Source organism: Gobio gobio (assembly GCF_949357685.1).
Source record: "Gobio gobio genome assembly, chromosome: 11".
NCBI lineage: Eukaryota > Metazoa > Chordata > Actinopteri > Cypriniformes > Gobionidae > Gobio > Gobio gobio.
In genome coordinates, this window is record NC_137104.1 from 2601607 (window position 1) to 2618187 (window position 16581).

The following is a 16581-nucleotide window of genomic DNA, read 5'->3' on the forward strand; positions in this document are numbered from 1 at the left end:
GTCTTTTTCATAGACTCTTGAACTTTGCAAATAGGCCAAAGCACACAGTGCCATCAGCACAATTCTTGTCATGGATTCCCCGTCGCCGCAGATGATGCACAGATCTTGTTTTCGTCATAGTAAGATGGCAGTGATACACAAAGGAAATAGGTTGTAGAATATATAAAACTAGAAATTGTAATGCGCAAGCATGCAAAAAATCGAGAAATGTGTATTGTCTCACATTGTCATGTGACGTGATCAAGGACGAAATAAAGCCTGGTGTTGTGTACAATCATGTGGGCGATTCACTTTGTGTGTCAGATGTTCAAACTCCAAAGTAATGTTTGATCTAGGGCTGTCACGATAGCAGATCACAAAAACAGGGAATATTTTGTAATAGTTCCATTTAATGTTGATTTTACTGATATCAGATCAGACTTATTTGGTTGGGAGGACCTTAATTCACCAATAAATAGAGCATCATTTCTGAGCACAGCATTATTCATCTAGATCCTCTTCATAGACTGCTGGTGAGTATTCATATTCATATCTATGTTTAATAGCACATTTTTGGTTTGTAATGTTTTGACAGGGCATAATATTCCTCATCTGAATTATATATTGGATAAATAATAAATTGTTTATAAATAAATATTAATAATGTTATTTATTAATTTATTATATACAAACATATTATTTATTATTTACAGATAACGGCTGAATTGTGAAGTTCTTCTGTGAGGCTGATTCATTGATGATTTCCAGGTGAGTTATGAATGTTTATGAACTCTCTACAATTATAATAGGAATGAAAATGTATTGAATACAGTTGATCAGTTTTATTAGTGATACATTTGCAAAACTCTTGGCACAAAACTCTAAGACATTCACTCTTGTAACGCAGCCGTGCTTCTGTTCTTTAATTAATGTTGTGTTTCCTTTTTCAAAACCATAATATCAGAGGTAATGTCACGTTCATACGCAGCTAGATTAAATTCCATTAAAACATCACAGTTACAAGTGAGGAAAATAAGTATTTGAACACCTTGCTATTTTGCAAGTTCTCCCACTTAGAAATCATGGAGGGGTCTGAAATTGTCATCGTAGGTGCACGTCCACTGTGAGAGACATAATCTAAAAAAAAAAATCCAGAAATCACAATGTATGATTTTTTTAAACTATTTATTTGTATGATACAGCTGCAAATAAGTATTTGAACACCTGAGAAAATCAATGTTAATATTTGGTACAGTAGCTTTTGTTTGCAATTATAGAGGTCAAACGTTTCCTGTAGTTTTTCACCAGGTTTGCACTGCAGGAGGGATTTTGGCCAACTCCTCCACACAGATCTTCTCTAGATCAGTCAGGTTTCTGGCCTGTTGCTGAGAAACACGGAGTTTGAGCTCCTCCAAAGATTCTCTATTGGGTTTAGGTCTGGAGACTGGCTAGGCCACACCAGAACCGTAAATTGTTCCCAAGATGGCAGTGCGAGTACATTGTCTCTCCAGATTCTGCAATTTTGCGGTATTTTTCTTGCTCATCTCGGGTCTGTTCGTTCAGAACAGTTGTGCCTTAACATCGTACACCCGTGGTGAGATTTTGGATATTGGTTTGCGAATTTCCGACAGTTTTATGGACAATCTTCGACTCCTTCCTGAGATCGCTAGGACACCCGAGGCTATGCACTCTACCCGGCCGGGCGGAAGTGCTCGCAAGCGGTGTCGAGACCATAAACAAAGGCGGCGGACGGGCGGAGGACTAAGAGATAAGCAAAGGCTAACCCCACATTGGCTCTCTTTACCCAGCATTTTCCTTGCCAATGTACGGTCGCTAGTGAACAAAATGGAGGAGATTCGACTCAGCATCACACACAGCAAGAAACTTTTGAACTGTAACGTCCTAATATTCACGGAAACCTGGTTAAACAGCGGAATACCGGACACCGCTATCGAGCTAGCGGGATGCCACACGCTCCGGGCGGATAGAACATTAGATGGCTCCGGTAAGACCAGAGGTGGTAGATTGTGCATTTACATTAACAAAGCTTGGTGCACAAACTCTGCTATTGTTGGGAGTCATTTTTCAGCTAACCTCGAGTTTCTCATGGTTAAATGTAGACCGTTTTATCTACCGCGGGAGTTCACTTCCACCATTATAACTGCAGCCTATATTCCCCTGGATGCTGATGCCAAGCTTGCTATGAAAGAACTTCACGCAGCCATCAGTAAACAACAGACTGATCACCCGGAAGCTGTCTTTATTGTTGCAGGTGACTTTAATCATTCAAACTTAAAGTCAGTGCTACCCAAGTTTCACCAGCATGTTTCCTGCCACACCAGAGGAAACAAAACCTTAGACCATGTTTACACAAACATGGCTGGCGCTTACGTTGCAACACCCCTCCCCCACCTGGGACAGTCAGACCACCTCTCTTTGTTCCTCAGCCCCAAATATTCACCCCTCATCAACCGTGTGAAGCCATCAGTGAAGACAATCAAGGTGTGGCCTGCCGGAGCAGATTCCACACTCCAGGAAAGGTTTCTACACACAGACTGGAGTGTGTTTGCTTCTCAAGCCACCAGTGGCGCTCACACAGACATTGACTCCTACACCTCCTCTGTATTGGATCATATCAATACCACCATTGACAGTGTTACTGTAGAAGCTAGGGCTGTCACGATATCAGATTTTTCACACCATGGTTATTGTGGCCAAAAAAAATCACGATATCGATATATGGCGATATCTATAGAAACCTTGGGGGAGAAAGTTATCAAATGAACTGGTAACACTTTACAATAAGGTTGTATTAGTTAACATTAGTTAATGCATTAGTTAACGAACTAACCATGAACAACAGCTGTTCAGCATTAATCTTCTTTGTTAATGTTAGTTAATATAGAGCTGTTCATGGTTTGTTCATGTTAGTTCACAGTGCATTTTAGCAAGATTTGAATAATGCTTTAGTAAATGTTGAAATTAACAAAGATTAATAAGTGCAGTTCATTATTAGTTCATGTTAACTAATGTAACTAATGTTAATTAAGGAACCTTATTGTAAAGTCTTACCAATTAATTTTTACTTTGTTTATTTAGTTTTATTTTTTACCCAACAAACATACTTGGATAATGATAAACAGGGTAATACTGTTACTGAAAAATTGTCTTTGAAGCTCCATATGAAAAAACAAGAGAGAAAATACTGTCAAGTTCAACAATATGATGATGAATAAATATTAACATAAATGTTATTGGCCATGACTACATTGCAAATACAAATACAAGAATAGACATTATTCATTAATTAAAAGAAACTGAGACCGCGACCGTCGACTGGCTCTGACCGCCGCGTTCCTTCAGTGCAGCTGCAAGAGTTATGGCCTTTTTACACCTACTCACTTCATTCGTTTTCTCTGATCACATATCTATCATATTGTGAAGAGATCAGGAGTAAATGTCTTCCGAAATTCTTTCGAGGCGGATTTAAATCCGATCACTCAGATGATCCACCGCTCCCACCACGCACTGCGCGCACCGAGTGCTTAGGGGGCACTAGAAGATGCAAGAAAAGACGCAAAGTGCCGCCAGTGAAACTGAAAGTAGCCCAAGGCTCAGAATCAGATGCTCAAAAACACAACAATCTCGATTAAAACAAATGAGACTAAATGCTCTTACCAGTGCTTAGGTCGCTCGTTCTCCTATTACGGCCTTTGATCTTTAAATGAGCCAATAAATAAAATAGCCTATAACTCATATCTGTTGCTTTCGTTGTCGTGAACTGAATTTGCATAGCCTATAGAGTAGAAATTGAAGATTGGATTTATATTCATTTTGCGGAGAGGTATAACGTAAGACATTGCATGTTTTTATTTTTATAGTTTAGATTGTGTAGCCCGTTTCGTTTGCAGGCGCCATTGCGTGCGAGCCTGCCTCAGCTTGTCAAAAATGCATTTTTACTGTGGTGGTGATAGTAAACATATAAACTTACATTGTGATATGCTTGAAGTGTTTTATATATATGGATTTTATTATAGGCAAGACAAGTCAAGTGTTGATTTGAGAGGATAAATTGATCAAACATGCGGTTAACTCACTGTCGGCCGCTGGCCGCTTGGTCATTAGGAAAAAAATAAAAACTTTAATTTAACTAACGAAAATTGCCCCAAACATTTTTTCTAAATTAACTTAATAAAGAAACGAAACGAAATATAACAAATTTGACATTACAAACAAAGCTGAACTATTTTTATGGCTGCAACAGTGTGTAATAGAGAGGGAGGAAAAACACGGCTACAGTGTGACTCGGGACACCAGAGTATTTACGGTCATGTTATCATACCAGTCCTGTTCATTTTAAATATTGTGGTTATTGCCAATACCGGTATATTGCCACACCCTAAATTAACACGATTTGTCGATATTTCGTGCTTTGAATATCACGGTTATCGTCAATACCGGTATATTGCGACACCCCTAGTAGAAGCCATGGATGAACAGGGAAGTGCGACTCCTGCTGAAGTCACGCAATACTGCCTTCAGATCAGGAGATGCACAAGCCTACAGCACATCCAGTGCAAACCTGAAGAGGGGCATCAAAAAGGCCAAGCACTGCTACAAGCTAAAGATAGAGGGTCACTTTTCCAACTCTGACCCTCGACGCATGTGGCAGGGCATCCAGGCCATCAGTGACTACAAACCCACCCACTCCACCCCAGCAGCCACTGATGTCAACTTCCTGAACGAGCTAAATTACTTTTATGCTCGCTTTGAAAGAGACAATAGAGAAACTGCCACCAAGCTCAAACCCTCAGCTGACCACCCACCAATCACACTCTCCTCCACAGATGTCTGCAAGGCACTGAGCCGGATCAGCACGCACAAGGCTGCTGGACCAGACAACATCCCCGGTCGTGTTCTCAGGGCATGTGCGGAGCAGCTCGCTGGGGTTTTTACAGACATTTTCAACCTGTCTCTTGCCCAAGCAGCTGTACCAACATGCTTTAAACGCACTTCCATTGTGCCAGTGCCAAAACACTCTAACCCGAGGTGCCCTAATGACTACCGCCCTGTAGCACTCATACCCATCGTTACGAAGTGCTTTGAGTGGCTGGTCCTGGAACACCTAAAAGATTCTCTACCATCCACATTGGAGTCACACCAGTTTGCCTACCGCAGCAATAGGAGCACAGAGGATGCCGTTTCCATGGCACTGCACTCTGTGCTCACTCACCTGGACAATAAGAACACTTATGCACGCATGCTGTTTGTTGACTTCAGCTCAGCATTCAACACTGTCATCCCAACCAAGTTAATAGCCAAACTTGGAGACCTGGGCATCAACACCTCAATGTGTAACTGGATTTTGGACTTCCTAACTAACAGACCCCAGAATGTTCAATCTGGACTCACCTGCTCCACATCCATCACTCTTAACACTGGTGTACCACAGGGCCCGTTTCTCTACTCCCTCTTCACCGCCGACTGCAAGCCTGTGTATGGATCTAATTCCATCGTCAAGTTTGCGGACGACACTACAGTGATTGGTCTCATCAGCAACAATGATGAGACTGCCTATAGGGAGGAGATCCAGCACCTGGCCACATGGTGCACTGAAAATAACCTGCTCCTCAACACCACCAAAACGAAGGAGCTCATCGTGGACTTCAGAAAGGAGTCAAGAGGCACACGCGACACCATCCACATCAATGGAATGGCTGTTGAACGTGTCTCCAGTTTCAAGTTCCTGGGGATCCACATCTCGGCGGACATGTCGTGGACGACCAACACCTCCAGCCTGGTCAAGAAGGCTCACCAGCGCCTTTTCTTCCTGAGGACACTGAGGAAGAATCAGCTCTCCTCGGCTATCCTGGTGAACTTCTATCGCTGCGCAATAGAAAGCATCCTGACCAACTGTGTCGCAGTGTGGTATCGGAGCTGCTCTGTTGCGGAGCGCAAAGCACTGCAGCGGGTGGTGAAAACTGCCCAGCACATCACAGGGACTCCATTACCGGCCATCGAGGACATCCAGAGGAAACGCTGTCTGCATCGAGCTTGCAGCATCTGAAGCATACCTGAAGCTCATTCATTATGCAGCTCATTAATGCGTATCCTTTGTTATCTCAGGTGCTATCTTATTATTATTAATTAGATATCACGCCTCCTCGCATATTGGCTTTGTGAAGAGAAACTGTCTTACAAATTTTAAATCAGTGTATTGTTTTATGTGAATGAGTAGACTCAATAATTCTCACATCAGTTTGAAGAAAAAACTATCAAAAGTCAAAAGTCTTGGGAACAGATATATGTTGCGTGTTTTGAGGCCTTGATTTAAAAAAAAATTTGTTTTTTTTTTTTTTAAATCTGTGCATAAACATTTTTCTCTCAAAAATACAAGCATGTACATACATGTTGCTCACATATTATGGTAGCCCAGTTTGTGCTGAATACAGTGTAATTACACTTTTCCCATTAATGTGTTTATAAGCAACTGAAAAAAACATAAATGTCAGAGCATGTCAACTTCTAAAGGGCCCAAAAAGAGCTCAAACAGGTCTTTGATGTCAAAATTCTAGCTGATAGACAGGTGTTCAAATACCTATTTGCAGCTGTATCATACAAATAAATAGTTAAAAAATCATACATTGAGATTTCTGGATTTTTTTTTTTTTTTTTAGATTATGTCTCTCACAGTGGACGTGCACCTACGATGACAATTTCAGACCCCTCCATGATTTCTAAGTGGGAGAATTTGCAAAATAGCAAGGTGTTCAAATACTTATTTTCCTCACTGTACTTATAGAACACACACATTTAATATTAACCAATCACTTGTGATTAATAGTAACTGTTGTGACATCTCTTCTCATCATATCTTCTGTCCAATCAAATGGTCTCTAGAATCTGAAGCGCCCGCCCGCTACACTATAAACAGACGCTAAAGCTGTGACTGAAATTTCGGAATTGATTCCGACTCCTGGTTCCGGAATTGATTGAAGTCGATTCCAAGAATCGATTCCGCACTGTTGTTTTCTGGGAACCTAGTCCCGGAGTGACCGCAGGGTAAAAGGATGTAGAAAGTATCCTTCTCTGAATCTTTAGTTGTAAAATGATGATAAATTTCAATAACATGGTAATTATGGATGCTCCTGAAATGGCCCATAGCCCAGCAGTTAATGTGATTTAATAAATAAACAGGAAAGCACTGTTACGGGTATGCTCAGGCAGGAACAGGCAAAGACAGGTAGTAGAATACTTAAACAACGTTTAATACTTTAGAAGACTCAAATAGAACACAGTAGCACACCATACATAACGTATACAAACGAGATCGGACAGAGACTGAAGGAATGGGAGGAACTTAAATACAAACACAGATGACTAACTAACGAGGGGCACAGGTGATACAGATGAGGGTAACTAAGGAAACAGACAAGTGGCGGGAAACTCATACAAAGGAACATGTGATAACTGAAACCAGGAAGTACAAAAAACAACAGAGACAGACAGGAACTGTGACATAACGCCCCCCTCCCGATAGGCGCGTCCTCGCGCCGTAGAAGACACAAATAGGGAGGGAGGGTGGGCACCCTGGAGTCCTGAGGACGGGAGCACTGGGGTCTGACTGGCTGGAGTGCCTCCAGGGTGGAGCCGTGGGCGGCCATGGCGGGTCAGGAGCCGTGGGCGACCATGGCGGGTCAGGAGCCGTGGGCGGCCATGGCGGGTCAGGAGTCTTTGGGCACCTTGGCGGGACAGGAGTCTTTGGGCGCCTTGGCAGGACCAGAGGCCCACCCACATGTCTCCCACCCACAGGTATATAGCCCCCCCCAAAACTTTCTTTGGGGAATTAAGGGCTGGAATGGAGGGCCTGTGGAATGGGACAGTCCTGCGAGGTGGAGCGGCCTCGTGGAAGGCTGGAGCGGCCTCGTGGAAGGCTGGAGCGGCCTCGTGGAAGGCTGGAGCGGCCTCGTGGAAGGCTGGAGCGGGCTCGTCGAAGGCTGGAGCGGGCTCGTCGAAGGCTGGAGCGGGCTTGAAGGCTGGAGCGGGCTCGTGGAAACCTGGAGCGGGCTCGTGGAAGCCTGGAGCGGGCTCGTGAAAGCCTGGAACGGAGTCCAGGAGGGCTGGAGCGGAGTCCAGGAGTGCTGGAGCGAAGTCCAGGAGGGCTGGAGCGGAGTCCAGGAGTGCTGGAGCGGAGTCCAGGAGTGCTGGAGCGGAGTCCAGGAGTGCTGGAGCGGAGTCCAGGAGGGCTGGAGCGGAGTCCAGGATTGCGGGAGCGGAGTCAAGGAAACACGGAGCGGTAGGATCGCTCCCCAAGTCTATCAACCACCGCTCCAGTGAATCTGCCGTGGTAGCCACTGCCGCGACCGGAGACAGGCGCTTTGCGGCAGCTCTCCTCTTCCTCCTGGGCTTGGGGACAGGCAGGACCTTCCCGGCAGACCCACTGGAGGGATATGCAGAGGAAACTGGCTGAGGGTGAACTGACCAGGCAGCGAGCTTTTCTGAGGGGACTGGACGAGGAGGACACATATTCATAGGAACCTCTTCTATTATCTCAAACTCAGAACAATTTAGGGACAAAACCAGGTTGATTGTCTCGACTAGGGAAAAGGAACAGGCAGGTTCCAGGAACCGAATAGTGTCCTCGTCCAGGCCCATCAGAAAAACCGCATTAAGCGGCGCATCTGGCCAGTTCACCAGATAAGCTAGCTCAGAGAATTCCTCTACATACCTCTCCAGTGAGCGACCGTGCTGTCGAATTCCCCAAAGGCGGTCCTCCGCTGAACCGCCTTCCTCTGGGGATTCAGGAGAGATTGGGACCAGGAGAATACCCATCCCAGAGAGGTCCTCTTGCTGTTTTAGGTCCGATCTTCTGTTACGGGTATGCTCAGGCAGGAAGGCAAAGACAGGTAGTAGAATACTTAAACAACGTTTAATACTTTAGAAGACTCAAATAGAACACAGTAGCACACCATACATAACGTATACAAACGAGATCGGACAGAGCCTGAAGGAATGGGAGGAACTTAAATACAAACACAGATGACTAACTAACGAGGGGCACAGGTGATACAGATGAGGGTAACTAAGGAAACAGACAAGTGGCGGGAAACTCAGACAAAGGAACATGTGATGACTGAAACCAGGAAGTACAAAAAACAACAGAGACAGACAGGAACTGTGACAAGCACATTATTCAAGGATGTGCATTTATTGCATGGTTAAAGGGATAGTTTACCCAAAAATAAAAATTAGCCCATGATTTACTCTCCCTTAAATCATCCTAGGTGTATGTGAAGTTCTTCTTTCAGACAAATAAAATTGGAGATATGTTACAAAAGTCCAGGCTAATCCAAGCATTAGAATAGCAGTAATAGTTGTTCTGTTTTTGAAGTCCATAAAAAATGCATCTGTCCGTCAAATAACTGCTCCACGCGGCTCCGAGGTGTTAATAAAGGCCTTCTGAAGCGAATCGATGCGTTTGTGTAAGAAAAATATACAAATTTAAAACTGTATAAAGTAAAATTCCAGCTGATCGCCTTTCGTGGAAAAGTGTTGAAAGTGTCTTCTCGTAAGCATGTAAGCAAATAATCAGTGATATGCGTTCGCATAGCCTATGGCTTTATTTGAATGTTTCAGCGAAGCATTCCATAAAACGTCTCGGTTACATATGGTATCCCTCGTTCCCTGAAGGAGGGAACGGAGATGTACGTCGGACGTACCGACGAATTGGGATCACTTCTGGGAGCCCCTATCAGCTTCGAGCTATATAGAACCGGCCAATGAACAATTGGCATGCGAGATTTGCATCTCGCGCTCTGCCCCGCACTGCGGGTATAAACAGGAAGCGAGAGCGAATGCACACTGTTTTTCACTGAGGAGCCAAACTTAGTGGATCGACCTGCAGTGATGGTACAGCAACTGTGGCAACGGGAGGTACGTCTCCGTTCCCTCCTTCAGGGAATGAGGGTTACCATACGTAACCGAGATGTTCCCTTTCAGTCGGTCACGTTCGACGTACGTCGGACGTACCGACGAATTGGGATCCCTTTGGAAAACGCCATAGTTACTACCACTCCCAGCGCCCAGCGATGAGCCCCTCAGACCCCGATCTGATGCAGGCGGGGAAATTCACGCAGGGAGAGTCAAAGCTGCTGTTCCGCAAGACCCACTCAGCTGACTGTATTGGATAATGCTGGGAAAGCGTGCCTGTGAAGGCCGCTGCGGAAGCCACATCATGCCCAGAGGGAGTTAACATGTGGAGAATACAAGTATGGGCTGGCCGTGGGCAGCACAACATACGGAAGTCTCAGGGGTGAGAAATCCCAATTAGAGGAAGGGGACAACACCTTCCTGAGACGGCAGAGGAGACTCTGCCGAGGGAAAGACACGGGCTCACCGTAGGGAGCCGTACCGTGGAAGAATACACATATGGGACCGCCGTAGGGGTCACTACATATGGAACCCAGCCTAACACAAGTTCCACCAATGCATACGAGTGTTAGACCTGGCGTCGAACGTTCCGCCACGTCCGACTGCCACGGGTTGCGGAGGACTTGACAGGGTTCGCCATTTTGGGGAACTCGACTGGGGCAGATAAGCGCACGTATCCGTCTACCATAGGGGAGGGAATGGCGCAGCAAGCCGACACTGGAACAGGCACTTCGGTGTTACTGACTGTGTGAAGTGAGCACACAGGAAGATACCGGTTCTACACGGAGGCTATAGAATCTAGCGAACGTGTAGGTGTCGCCCAGCCCGCAGCTCTACAAATATCTGTCAGCGAGGCGCCACGAGCCAACGTCCAGGAAGAAGCAACACCCCTGGTGGAGTGGGCTCTTAACCCGAGCAGGCAGGGCACGTCTTGGGACTGATAAGCCAAGACGATGGCATCCACTATCCAGTGGGCCATCCTCTGCTTGGAGACAGCCTTTCCCTTCTGCTGTCCTCCGTAACAGACGAAGAGCTGCTCTGAGGTCCTGAACAATCCTGGAACGTTTTCTTCAAAATACTTAATTTATTTTCGACTGAAGAAAGAAAGACATGAACCTCTTGGATGAGATGGGGTGAGTAAATAATCAGGAAACTTTCATTTTGGGGTGAACTAATCCTTTAAGTCGAGCAGTGGAAGTTGCCTTGTCATGTGGTGTCCAAATTGTGTTGCACAATGATGAATAATTCTCTACATATTTTTTGAACTGCCTATTTCTCTAGATGAATAATTAGCAAGCCTTGATGATAATTAAAATATCAGCTACCCCTGACAAACTTGCACTTTTGTAAAAAATATTTAAACACATTTTAGATTATTTAGATTAGGCTATAATTAATATAAGTTATAAAGTGTATAATGTATAAAACTAGAGCAAACTCAGCAAAGGCGTTTTAAACCCAAAGAACGGAGGCAGGTTAGTCACATTACACTGACTTTAAGTCTTGGGGTTCTTCTACTATTTTATCATTACAGTAGCAATATATGTGTTTCTTTGTTTAAATGAGGATGAGAAATTGAAAATGATTCCTTCATATGGTGAGATGAGGTGATGTGTTGTTGTGTCTTATATCAGGATGGCCGTACGTGCGATTTTGCTTCTATCTCTTTTTACTGGGATGTGTGTCGCTCAATATAAAGGTATGTTTAGAATAATACAAGTAAAAATTATTAGAAAAATTATAAAATTATAAAAAAATTAATAATTATTAAAAATATAGGCAGAAATATGGTCATTGAAAACTTGAAACTATTTTTTATGGAGACTGTGATTAAATTTATGTACTTTTTAATGTGTGTCTAACTGTTATTATTTTATTAACAGAATACTACACACAATCATGCCTTTGTGCTCCAAGTGAGTGTTCTTCATTACTTTGAATGGTGTCAGTCACACACACATATAATATTCTTACTGAACATTTGATAACCAATAAGAGATGATGTACATCAAGACAGTTGTTATCGCAAGATAAACCCTGAAAGATTGATCAGGACCCCGGCATATTACAGGGCTAATAACCACGAATAAATAATTTTTGACACAAAATATAGATTTGAGTTGAAATATTTTATTAGCTCACTTGTAATTAACACAAAGCTTCCATGAAGAAAAAATATTCCTAGCAAGACAAATGAACAAGTTCAAACAATAACACTTTATAATAACTGCACACTATGAAGCATTAATAAATAGTTAATTAATAATTTATAAAGCATTAATAGATTTTAGAGTATGATATGCTTTGTTTTCTTTATTTATAAGCACATATATAATGTGTTTAATAATTGTATTTTAATAATCAATGATCAATTTATAATTTCTAAATGAAGTATTACATTATTTACAATAAATGAGCCTTTAAATCTCCTTTGTAAAAGCTTTACGAGGCATACATAGTCCTCACTTTAGATGAGCTCAGAAACTTTTTTTAGTTTATTCTTAGCTAAAAACACTTAGTTCTTTCAAAAATATATGTGCTCATTAATGTATATTTACTTCTTTCAAGTAATAAAGTATTCTCGTAAGTTTATAATATGCCATTGAAAATACATACAGGTGAGGCGTTCGAATGCCGGTCGCCATGTTGCCCCTCCATCTTGAAAGTACATTAGCCAAAGAGGGACATACCCGTAAATTCAAGCTTCGCCTTTCGCGTTTTAACACTCGATGGCACCGTGTCGAATGTGGACGAGGTCGAACTGGAAGCCATATTAATCTTGGACTAAATTGGCCACTGTAGGAGTTAAAACGAAATCGGAATTGAGAGGAACAGAAACTAATATTCACTGGATGGTCATATACCTTTTCACCACTAGATGGGGGAAAATATCACACAGTGTAGCTTTAAGGCCTCAAAACACACAATAGATATCTGTTCCCAAGACTTTTGACTCCTGTCTGTATTTGTATAGAGTTTTTTTCTTCAAACTGATGTGAGAATCATTGAGCCTAAAATTTGTAAGACAGTTTCTCTTCACAAAGCCAATATGCGAGGAGGCGTGATATCTAATGAATAATGATGAGATATCACCTGAGATAACAAAGGACTCGCATTAACGAGCTGCATAATGAATGAGCTTCAGGTAGGCCTGTGACAGAGAGCAACAGAGCAAAGGAAATAAATATTTTTTGTAGTTTATTTTATTTGGAATGTAATCAACAAAGGCCTATTATATTTTAAATGATAAGAAGATTTGACTACACTGCAAAAATGCTCTTCTTATTTGGTATTTTTTTCTTGTTTCCAGTCCAAATATGTAAAATTCTTAAATCAAGATTAATTTACTAGATAAGTACAAATTTCTGGGGGGGAAATCAAAATGAAGTGAGTTTTAGCTTAGTTAGTTAGTTAGTTAGTTAGTTAGTTAGTTAGTTAGTTAGTTAGTTAGTTAGTTAGTTAGTTAGTTAGTTAGTTAGTTAGTTAGTTAGTTAGTTAGTTAACTTTATTGTCCCCAAGGGGAAATTCTGCTTAGGCACAGTGCAGAGTTGCTTCATAAAGGTAGACCAGATAACTTAAAACAATCTATATTCTCTGCCACAACAATTTATGCTTTATTAAACTATAATTAGATGTATTACACCAATTGTTTTAAATAACCTTATGTGATCTCATTTGGCTTTGGATCAAAAAATCAGACAGAAAATATATTTTACAATATTCTGCATAATTATAAAAGCTTGAGTAGCATTGCATTATAAATATAATCTATTATGAAAACACCCAACATGGTATAAATAACACAGATAAGCCATATATTGTCACAATTTTGTGTTTATTATTTTCAAACTTGTCTATCTGCATGTTAGATGGATTTCTGGAAGCTGTTTATGTCACATGGCATCTTCTTCATGCGTGCTATATATGGACTACATGTGCACGGAGCGCCCTCCGGGTGCCAGTATGAAGTATGAAGAGTTTTTTATGAATGAGAGCAGCTGACTCTCTTATTACAATCTTTAGAAGGTATCGACACGGTTTTCATATTCATAACTCCTGACACATATTAACAAATTACGGTCACTATATGACTTTGAGAATAAAACAGAGGTCAAAAATGGAAGATTGAGTCTTAGATCTTTTAAATGATGAATAGTTTGTCAAGGTAATTACTTGCATCTGACAGTAATTTTGAGCTAATTTAAACAAAGAAAGCTTCAGTGCGTCCTTTTGTGCTGATGTGTGTGTGAGCGTGGCCTCAGTATTTGAATCTCAATAGAGCGCGCGCTTCGTGGGCGTGGTCGCATTAGTCTATAATGAGCCGCTCAGGAACGACTAGCATCTCTCTGCTTTCAAACGGATTACATAAACGCTTAATATTTGTTTTTGATTTGGTTTACAGTGTTTAAAACCTGACATTTCATCATTTTTTTAGACATATGTCTCATGTTTGTGAGACGTATTCAATAAGCTAAAGGTCATTTTCTGAAGACTATCTGAATGAAAGTCTTTGACAGAGAGGCTGCAGATCGTGCATCATGTTTGATTTCTTTATTTTGCAAAAAGCACAACAATTGTTTTTTATTGTGACTGTACTAAAAAAAAAAGAAACTTAACAGATTATAATGATGTATAACACTTGCCTGAATGATAAAAAACGACAGAGTTATTTGAGTCTCTTTGGCACTGATAAGAAAAAAAGCAAGCCAATCACGCCGGCGTGACGGCCGACTCCAGAGGGTTAACAGGTCAGCTCTGCCCCCAAAGACTTTCTAATTGTCTATGAACCCTATGTTATTCTACAGACACCATTTAGAGAACCAGCCATTGAGTGACGACAATCTGCTCACCTGTCGCCTTTGGCTTGGCTTGGCTTGCTCAGTTGGGGACACTAAATTTTCAACTAAATATCCAAATAAATTTAATTACTTACCTAAATTAAATACACCAACTAAATTACTGATCTGCCCACATTGTCACAGTATGATAATTGAAATGAGCTGATGACATCACCTTTTTCTCCAGAGCGGCTGTACAGCCGAATCAAAATCTGTTGCATTATTTTCCTGTTTAACACGGTGAAGCTGCTTTGAAATAATCTGCATTGTAAGAAGCGCTATATAAATAAAGTTGACTTGACTTGCTAAGAATCTCATCCCTATGGCGAACAGAGAGGGAGCCAGAACAAATTACAGTGTCTGATACTGTACTTGCGAGTTCACACACCTCTTTAAAGGGGTGGTAAACCACGATTTCACTATTCTAACTTTAGCTAGCGTGTAATGTTGCTGCTTGAGCATAAACAACATCTGCAAAGTTACAACATTCAAAGTTTAAAGCAAAGGGAGATATTTGCTTTTAAAGGGTAACTAAACCCCTGCTCAGAGCTTAACTCCACCCACTGGCAAATTTTGAAAAATGCTGGAAAAGTGAGCGGAGACAGAGGGGATGAACCGAGGGCGGGGCTGAGCGGAGGCCGTGCACCTGAGACCCGCAGTGACGGATTGATTGACAGCTGTCTGACTCGCGAGTTGCAAAGATGGAGAATGACTGGAGTGACGCCAGCTTTGCAACAGAGCGGTCATTTCTCCTACCTTCACCTGAAGTGGAGGAGGGTGGATTGTCTGTAGACACAAACCCGGAGCCTTATCAATGCGAGCCGCTGCTCAAACTGCGTTAACTCCTGATGCCGACGATGCTAGTGAAGCAGCCGCGCAAGATAACTGACCTAATCTATGAACAGCCAAATCCTTACACTGAATGCCACTAAAAATAGATCAGATATCTGATATACATACGATGTATTTTCATTCAAATTAACTGAATCAGCGCAGGACCAATAAGTTCAGACCTAAAAGCCTATTATAAACAGATTTCCTCAAATAAGTTAAGACTATATACGCCAGCATGTTACGGGCGGCAATAATATCGCAAGAAAAGCCTGACGTGTACTGACAACTGCATTATTTAACCGTATTTTCTTCAATACAATGTTAAAGCAAGTGTCAAGTGAGTTTCATTCATAATGTTTCTACTTCATGTAATATGACAGTTCATACTGGAGTGAAGCCGTTCTCATCATGTGATTGGGGAAAACATTTCTGAGGGCGTGGTGAGCTCGTGTCAGGGGCGCGGATAGTGAGCCGTTGGAAGTACCATCAAAAGTCATGATGTACCACAACGTCCAATAGGAAAATTCAACTGCAGTAGCCACCGTTCAACCTTAAGAGGGCAGCACTTTGGCGGTTTTACACCATATTTTATAGAATTAAAACACTTTATACTCAAATGTCAAAACATTTACTCGAATCAATGAACAGCATTAATAAAGCCCCAGTATTACAGATCATTAACTAAAAAAAGTTGGTTTAGGGTTTAGTTACCCTTTAAAGAAATCCATTTCTAAGGACTACAGCAAACGGCCGGTAGGCGACTCCAGACATTCCTCCAGGGTTGGTGACATCACCAGCCTCCAGTCTTATATTTACATAAACCCCTCCTCCGTGAATATTAAATAAGGGGGGGTGAGGCCATTTTGTATCGCTGTTGTTGTGGTATAGTGGTATAGGCAGGAGTGGTGTTGCTGCAATGCCGACAAAACACTGTTATTTTCATCCGGATTGCAGGTCTGGGGATGGGCGTTTAACATACAGCATGTTATATGCATGTGTG

At 42.1% G+C, this 16581-nt stretch overlaps 1 protein-coding gene across 3 annotated transcripts in view; it reads left to right on the top strand.

Annotated features, from left to right (window-relative positions):
* Window positions 1-446: 446 nt before the first annotated feature.
* The window catches only part of LOC307133927 (uncharacterized protein), a 36570-nt gene continuing 20435 nt past the window's right edge, over window positions 447-16581 (top strand). The window contains exons 1-4 of one of the 3 annotated variants that reach the window (XM_079829312.1): window positions 447-512; window positions 693-747; window positions 11544-11608; window positions 11793-11825. In XM_079829312.1, coding sequence (XP_079685438.1) covers window positions 737-747; window positions 11544-11608; window positions 11793-11825 — 109 coding nt within the window. In that variant the 5' untranslated portion in view covers window positions 447-512; window positions 693-736. Of the gene's footprint in view, window positions 513-692; window positions 748-6010; window positions 7792-11543; window positions 11609-11792; window positions 11826-16581 lie in introns of those variants that run through there. The other 2 variants (XM_079829310.1, XM_079829311.1) reach the window with 2 other exon arrangements.